The 8,955-nt window shown below is 44.1% G+C and overlaps 1 protein-coding gene across 1 annotated transcript in view; it reads right to left on the bottom strand.

Moving 5' to 3' along the window:
• Window positions 1-6,982: 6,982 nt before the first annotated feature.
• Window positions 6,983-8,955, bottom strand: part of LOC128279078 (forkhead box protein biniou) — a 12,666-nt gene continuing 10,693 nt past the window's right edge. Inside the window, exons 4-5 of the mRNA XM_053017800.1 lie at window positions 7,169-7,413; window positions 6,983-7,087 (exon numbers count right to left, since the gene is read on the bottom strand). Of these exons, the coding sequence (XP_052873760.1) occupies window positions 6,983-7,087; window positions 7,169-7,413 (350 nt within the window). The remainder of the gene's footprint in view (window positions 7,088-7,168; window positions 7,414-8,955) is intronic.

Genomic DNA, 8,955 nt, shown 5'->3' with positions numbered 1-8,955 from the left:
ACTTGGAATCGATTCAACTATCCTTGGAGTAGTCCCAAAGCACCGATCAAGTTGACTAACTCTGAAAGAAAGAAATTGGGTTCTGAGGCCAAATATAACCAAAATCAGAAATCGAAGGAATATGTCAGTAAATTAAAATCTATATTGTTTTATTTAAATTAAATCCAATTTGTACTGAGTACTGGGAAATACAGGACTCCAATGTTCGAATTAAACATACATGCTGTCCGTTCCTGAAATATATTTTTACGATATTAAAAGTAGCCTCAATCTCAGGATGTTCTAGACGCATTGTTCAACATTTAACTAAAAGCTATTAAAGGCAATAGAAGTTCCTAGACAAGCCTGTCCTATCAGTTTTATAAAAATTCCAAAATGTTTAGAATGTAAGGATGCCGAAAATGAACCAAACACAGCCATTTTTCTGTGGCCATCGAATTGGACCCGAAACAATCCAGTGCGGCATCAAAGTGAGCCCCGCAGGAACCATGTGATCGTGCCGATCTTTACGAGCGTGACAGTCAAAACAGGAACTGGGCTCACCGAACGGAAGCAGCATCCGCAACGCCTAGCGTCGCCGTCATGCGGTCTGGCCACAGGGTACCGTTCGGTAATTGAACGGTTCCACACCCGGACCCGGAAAAGTGGGCTCCTAATTTATGTCACCGAATCGTCCCTGTCTCGGGCCGGCCCGGTTCCTGTAACGCGAAACGGAACACGTTTCGGTGCTTAACCGTTCGCCGTCGCAGTAGACGCTGTGTCGCCACCAGACCCCGGGAAACCCGGTACAGCCCGGTGCCGACCTCAGCCAACCGTGGTTGTCCCATTCGTCGCCCATCGGCGCGGCCTGTCATCGGGAGGACCGAATTTGTTGTTCAATATTTGCGTTCACGGCTGGCCCCGAAATGTGATACGCTCCAAACAGCTCACGGCCATTTTCGGGCCGCCATTAAGGATCCCGCCTTGTTAGCGATCGCAGTAAGAAATTCCTCGTGTTAGGGAAAAAAACCCAAAACATTTCGGTTTGCTTAGGACGGTCACGGTTTCACTGGGGCTGCATCTCACGGCTGCGCAACAAATGCAATAAGTCAATATTGTCAGTCAGGGACTTCTCGAGGATGCACTTCAAACCACTCACGGTCGTTGCACGAGACGCATCGGGCGGTGCATCATCCTAGTATAGATCCAAAAATGCACCTCCCGGACAGGTTTTATTGACATTCCCACATCGCCACAAACACGACTGTCGTGCCATGGCGATTAGTGTGGAATTTCCTGTGGTTTTTTGTTTTTGGGATGAAAAATCAGCTACTGGAAAATCGGGTTTCCAAAGGGTGCACAACGATTTTCAGCCATATTGATTGTTTATTGACACAAAGGGCTGCGCAACCTGCATGCTGATGTTTTAAATAAAAATATTATCAAACAACTCTCTGTAGCTAGTCGGAAGGAACTTATTGATATTTATTTATTTATTAGTAAGTTAATTATGTCTTAATGTATTTAAATCATTTACTGACGATAAGTCGGTTTCCCTCGAAAATATCCAACGCATCATAAACAGTTTTGTTTGGTAAAAATATTAATAAACTTTTTTAGCTTATTGATAAGATTTTTATTTTTATTTTGAAACGTCTAATGAAAAACCCAAACTTAAGAAATTTTTTGTGGAATTTTTTCCCTCTACTGATGTGAAGTGACCAAAAAATGTCATAGGACACAAAAGGAATGTCAAAGATTTACATCCTAATGGTTGGCCGATATCAGATGAAAAAGGATGTGATTTCATAACCAATTAAGCATAAGTTAAATAGCAAACCAAGTTGACGTTCCGAATCGTTTAAAAAGTACTCGCAAAACAAAGGCATTTCAGTAGTGAGCTACCTAACATGAAATGAGTCAAAACAGCCAAAAGTAATGTCCAAAACCAAACTTCAAAAGTTTCCAACAACACTGCGAAATTCAACGAACGTCGGCTGGGAAGTTTTCAATAATAAAGTCTTCTGTACAGTTAGGACCATGCCCTTTCAACTTTTTTAGATTTTGCCATCATTACATTGCATCGAAAGTTTCTGAAAGTGACTTTAAAAAGTCAACTCTGAGCGACTGAAATAAAATAAAATAATTTGTTAATCAGTAATATACCTCAACAAAGATTGAACAAACGCATAAAAAGCACAAAAGAACCCTTCATAAAGCTGATAATGCGCTTCCCAAACGGGCTCCAAAATTCATTCATCGTTCCCCATCGTTTTTTGGCAGACCCCACCCCGCTAGAACCCCAATCGAGCGAAACTTTGTCGACACAAATCGTAAATCCAAAATCAAACCCCGTAAACAATGGCCGGGACCGCCCGTGCCATCGCCGAAACAGGTGATAGGGCCCCACTCATTGCCCGAGTTTTTCACAACGCGGCTTCTATTGCTTGTGCTGTGTTGTGAGTTTTTTTTTGTTCCCCTTGTTTTTGGTTCTGTTTTGCTTTCGAACCAAACGTAAGCACCCCACAGGCGGGAGGGGGAGCGACGTAGGGCAATGTTTCAAATTAAAACGGTTTGTTATGTTTTCTTTTCGCTCCTTAATGATTATCGCGCGCGGGCGGGTGGTCAGGCGGGTCCAGCTGGCGACTGGCCAAGCACGGGGAGCGTGCACGGGTGAGGAAAAGCCTCCCCAACACGCCACGCCATTGTTGCGGGACGGGACTGTGGGACCGACCGGAGAACGATCCTGCAAGGATCGAGGGCATTCGCGATAGCTGCCACCGACCACGGCGAGGCGAGGAGGGAAAACAATAAAATTGAAAATTATACACCTGTTTGCTACCGCCGTGGTGGCGGCGCAGGCGGCCGCTGGAAGGCTGGCAGGCTGGCTGGCTGGCTGGCCGGCGCGGTGGATAAATATTTGGACTAAAAACTCGATACTCCAACCAACAATAATTACATTTTGCTCATTTCGTCCGTGTAGTGTGTGGTCAAGGTTTTGTGGCGTGGAAAACTGACGGTGGAAACTCCCAAGTGATGCCCTGATGACGCTCACGGGGCCAAAAGGAATGCACCGATCACGCGGGGCACCATTCGAGTGGCTGTGTTCGACGTGCAAAACTCTACTCGATCGTGGGCCAACGGGTGTAGGAAACAATCGCTTACGCAGCATGGGTTTCTCCGGCCCTCAAACGCACACACTTTCGTTATTTGCGTACTTTGCTGCGCTCGAGCTGCATTGCTCACTTTCGACCCATTCCCAGCAGGTTTCCACCTGGTTTCGTGTAAATAAAATGTAATTAATTACTTCCTTCATCGCGGCCCTATCATCGCGCTGAGGAGTTGTGAAGTGGAAATCGAACCAAACGTTCACTATCGGCCCTCACCAGCCCCTTAGCTGCGAATGGGTCCGGAAATTTATCCCTCCACGCACCTTACGACCGCTTTTGAGGGGTCTGCCAATCAAGTGACGTGCCCCCGATCGTGGTGCGATCACTTGCAGGTCTCAAGTGTTGCGAAGATCTCACTGACTGATTTCTTGCACAGTTTGGTGTCGAAGCGAATTGAGCCACAAGTCTTGCAGGCGTTCGCGTTCGAACTCATTTAACGACTTTCTAAGACCCCTGGGAATATCCTGCGTCGAGCTACCCGGGCGAGCGCGTCACGAGCATTATCGGGACGCTTTTCGCCTGGCCACAGACCACCACATGGATGTGAGGCGGACAAAACCGCAAAGTCAATGCGTTAATCCCTTGCCTGCTTTCTGCTGTCTCGTCCATCCCGCCAGTGGCCATCGTATTCGTACTCTGCCTCATTATCCCGTCCCGTTAAAAATCACGTCCAGCAATCGTCGGTCACTGGCCGTCGGTCAGAGATTACGGTGCAAACTGCACGCAACCTAAGCGGAGTTGGGCCCGAGAACCGATCGAGAAACTCTCCGGACCGGGTTAAACCTCCCGGGCCCGAATCTCTAAACCGGAATGTCCCTAATCCCAGTGTTTGGCCAACAACGCAGAACGTTCGCTGCCCATCGATTATCGCTCATCCTTTCGTTCCGGCTCCGCCACGCATCGGCTTCCTGTCCCGGTCACGTCTCACGAGGATGAAGCAGCATCATTTGGTGGTGCTAAGCTGGGAAACTCCGTGGAAAATGCCTCAATGATAGGACACCGAGTGTTGGAATGTGCAATTAGGTTAACTAATCACCATCATCGACGCGTGCATCGGTAGTAAAAAATATGATAATGATGAAAATATTGACCAGTCAATGTCAAAAGTCACGGTGACAAAGTTTTCACGCACATTGACAGCTCGACTCACGAAACATTCGCTTTTCGGAACCGACAACGGAATAAAATAAACGTAAATTTTGAATCCTTTCTCAAACGAACGAAAAATACTATGACGCACAAGCTTCGTGAAACGTTTCAGCTGTGAAAAACGCTTCAAGTCGAGCTTTTGAAATGTTTCGCGCTTTTTCCCGAAATATAGCAAAGCGCTGCAAGCGTTTCGAATTATCGATTGACTCAATGAAGCGTTTCTTGAGTATGAATATAAGGTTGGCTAAAAAGTAATCCATTACTTTATCGGAGATGGATCGATATCTCGTGAAGTATCGATCAAACAAACAATTTCAAGTTTATGCTAGTTATCAACGTAACACTTCCCACTTAATTAAAAAAATTGTTATCACTGTTTGTTGTTTGTTCCATTCATTTGTGAGTTACTAGGGTGATCATTAAGTTTTGACGTTTGATACCAGAGGGCGCTGCTACGAGTCTAATTTTTTTTTGTCATATTGGTACACTCTTCAGATGAACGTATGTGAAGTTTCATTTCAATCGGACACTTAGTTTTTTTTTTACAAGCCATTTAATATCGACATGTCACAGTTTTTTTTTCAATCGAAAAAATCCAGTATCGTGCAGTGATTTCATTTTTATTTTTAAAAGGTTTAAAAGCAAAGGAAAATAATGAACCAATACTGAAAGTGTATAAGGACTCTTCACCTTTAATTGGGGGATTAAAAAGGGGTTTTCTGAGTTTAAACATTGTCGTAGTAGCCTTTAAGACGGTCCATGTCAGAAACGTCAAAAAACAGACACAACACGTGAAATTGTTGAACAATACAGGATATCGTTTTCGAAAATCATTCAATCACTGATAGAAATTAAGTACAAGACCTACCCAACTTATTGAGCAGTATAACCAATATTTTGACTGAAGTTTTGGGTTCTTAAAAAATGTTTGCAATATGGGTGCCGCATTTGCTACAAACGCATTCGAACGCATCTTTCTTGACAACATTTAAAGCGTTTTCGATAGGATAAAGTGGATTTTGTGCATTGAATCATCATTGTAGATGAGGCTTGGGTCTCTCACTATGATCCTGAATCAAAACAAGTGGCTAAAGAGTGGTGTGAACCATGTTCTTCAGCTTCGAAACGAGTTCGTGTCCAGAAATCGCCCAAAAAGGTGTTCGCATCAGTTTTTCAGGATGCGAATGGAATTTTGCTACCGGATTGCTTGCAGACTGGTGAACCAATAAATTTTGATTATTTTTGTAACATTTTAGAGCAACTGAAAGCGAAAATTCGTGAAAAAAGACTCGGTTTGCAGAAGAAAAACATCGTCTTTCATCAGGGCAACGCACCCTGTCAGAAGAGCATTTCGAAAACGGCAAAAATCCATGAATTAAAGTTCGAATGGTTGGAGTATCCACTCAATTCACCAGATTTGGCCCTCAGCGACATCCACCTGTTTTCAAACCAAAAAAAAATTGTCCCCGGAAAACGTTTTTCATCAAATGATGCCGTCATAATAGCTGAAAAACAGTAATATGAAATGTCGATACTAAATGGCTTGTAAAAAAAAAACTAAGTGTCCGATTGAAATGAAACTTCACATACGTTCATCTGAAGAGTGTACCAATATGACAAAAAAAAATTAGACTCGTAGCAGCACCCTCTGGTACCGAACGTCAAAACTTAATGATCACCCTAGTAACAATGGAAGTCATCAAAGAGATTGAGTCAGCAAAATTGAAGCTAGGCCGTTGTGCAAGGTGTTTATGATTCCGATACTGTAACAGTTAATTACATGGAATTTTGGTTTCTCCGATTCAGTTCAGTTATTTTTTATGTTAAAGATGCACCTCGCACAGGCAGACACGTTGTCGAAAACTACGATAAAACCACACAAAAAATCAAAATTGATCGGCATGTTAGCAATCGTAAAAACCCCCAGGAGCTAAAGATTAACCATCAAACCATCAGATTCTTCTGTGTATTTGGCGAGACTTAAAAGGAATCATTTATTATTAGTTAGCTATATTAGCCTCCGTATCGACAAACAGTAAATTCAGATCTCTACTGTCAAGAACCGTTTAAAGCTAGCGATTGACAAGGGCCTTGTATGAAAGTTTTAATGCATCCTTACCATGTTTTTCTCGTATTGCAATACTTCCTGAGTGATAAGAAATTGGGATCCTTAGAAATTGGTAAAAATAGATCCTTGGAGTTTTTTGTCAATAAGGACCAAGCCTTAAGAGGGGCATTATAAAGCTACCTATACTTACAATATACAATGCGGAAGAAAATCAACCATTTAGTTCGAATAATTCGATAAGTTGCTTTTGGGAATAGTTTCCTGTTTCGGTTTCATTTCCACACACCACAAATGCGTTTACAGTAGACAGACTAATTTTATTGAACTCAATGTACATTATTGCTTTGTGTTGTTTGATTGTGCAAACACTTCCACTACGTCTCACCGGGCCGCTAATCTTACACCCTATTCTTCCAGTTTCTCTATCAGACTATCGATCGATCCAGGTTGCAAAAGGTAAGCGGAAAAAAGAAATGTCGTCACGCATCGGTCCTGTCATTTTGTCTGGCCTTCGGTGCGGGTCGAAACCGGGTCACACGTTCCAAAATGGCCGTCGTTGCGGATGCACATGCATTCCTTCGCATGCACACACACGCACGCGCACCTGTCCGCAGCATCAGTACGGAGCGGCCAGATTCAGATGATTCCCGTGCAGGTGATGATGGTGGTGTGCGTGTGGATGCGCAGGATGATGGTGCGTATGGTGGTTATGTTGCTGCAGCTGATGTTGGTGGTGTGGGTGCGGGTGGTGGTGGTGTAGGTTATGCTGATGCAACTGGCCACTCGCACCGGACGCACTGACCATCGAATGTCCGACGAGTCCCCCGCCAATCACGTTGTAGCCACCGGTCGCCGCTTTACAGTCTCCATCGCCTTCAACCAGAACGCTTGGAGGTGTGGGCGCAGGACCTTCTGCTTCCGGGTTCGATATCACCAGCGATGCGAGCGACGGAGACCCAACGGACGTTGTGCCAACCGGAGTGGTTGATCCCGTCGCGGATGTCGAAACGGGTGGTGCCATCTGTCCGAGGGATGCCATTTTTAGTCCTACAAAAGACGATCGGGAAGAACAGAAAGACAACTTAATAATCGAATTTAATCCCTTGAAATACTCTACGTGAGGCCCAAGAAACTGTCGTCACACAATCAACAAGTTGTCGCAACGATCACCAACTGTTCCACTTCCCTATCAGCGCGAGTCTAATTTTGTCTCCATTTCCGAGGCCCACTTTGCCCCCTGCGCGTGGCCGCGCTGCTCCACAGGCTCCGGAAAGTATCGATTACCGAAACTGGGCATGAAAAAAAAAACCTCTTGAAGAAAGCTGCTTCGGAATCGCACCAAATGCTTGTCGGGACTTGTGTTTGGAAGATCGCAGTGCTTTGAGTGGTTTAAAAAACTTCAAAATGGCGATTTTGACTTTAACAAAAAAAAGCGTCGAAGGACTCCAAAAAACGGACTTTCTGATGGACAGAAAGGTGTGGTGTTTCACAAGCTCCTAAAACCTGATGCAAACGTTAATTCCGATCGCTACTGACAACAAATGATCAATTTGAACCATGCATTGATCGAAAAACGACCAAAATACAATTCCTGGGGGGTTCAATGGAGACGCCTGGTGGCCCGTGGAATCAAGCACCAGGCGCCCCAAAAAGCAAAACTGTTTGAGGATACTATCAAATCACTTGGATGGGAGTTGCTATCCCTCCCCGCGTTATTCACCAGACTTGGTTCTTTCCGAATATCATTCTTTTTCATCGATGGGACACGTATTGGCTGAGCAGCTCTTCGTTTTTCTACGAGGAAGTCGAAATGGGAAGACTAATTAGTTTACTTAAAAAGTCGAAGAATTCTTTCCTCTGGGAATCCATGATTTAGCAGAGAGATAGGAGAAATGTATAGCTAGCAATGGCACATACTTTGAACAATGTAGAAAATCGCATTCAAATTTTATAAACATTTTTGTGTGTGAACAAATTCCGTTTCTCGACGCACACCCCTAGTAGTTGCCTTTCTTCGGTCTCTCTCGCTCTCTCCGGATCGAAACGTCATATTATTTGTCTTATGTGTAACGACATCTCTTCTTCTGCCACAAACCGAACGGGAACGAAATGTGGCGGCCAACGTGATGCTGTTAATTTAATGCTGGCGAATTCTATGTTGCCCTCAAGAAAGCCACGGATGCGGATTAACGACCTTCGGACTGGTTTTTGCTCCCCATCCGTGCCAAAGAGACAGCCGTTTCCAAATCCGGGCCTTTGTGGCTACGTCCTGATAAGAGCAGCATATTTACAAAGCGTTCTATTTATTTGCCTCTCAAACACATAAGGAATACGAGTGTTCGTGAGCGGCTGTTTGGTTGTGTTGGTTTCTGACGACGTTTGGAGGGGAAAAAAAGGTAAACGGAAAATGGAAGCCACGCCTTCTCGTCGCACAATGAGGTGACCACGCCCTCCGGTCCGGAAGCAGTGATTTATATATACATAAATATATATATAAATATATATATAATATTTATATATATATTAATTTTTTTTATATTTGGAAGCGAGACCATGTGAAGCATTCAATGGAAGCGGCTTTTCCGTTTG

Source organism: Anopheles cruzii, chromosome 2 (assembly GCF_943734635.1).
Source record: "Anopheles cruzii chromosome 2, idAnoCruzAS_RS32_06, whole genome shotgun sequence".
Classification (NCBI taxonomy): domain Eukaryota; kingdom Metazoa; phylum Arthropoda; class Insecta; order Diptera; family Culicidae; genus Anopheles; species Anopheles cruzii.
This window is presented reverse-complemented; position numbering and strand designations above follow the sequence as displayed.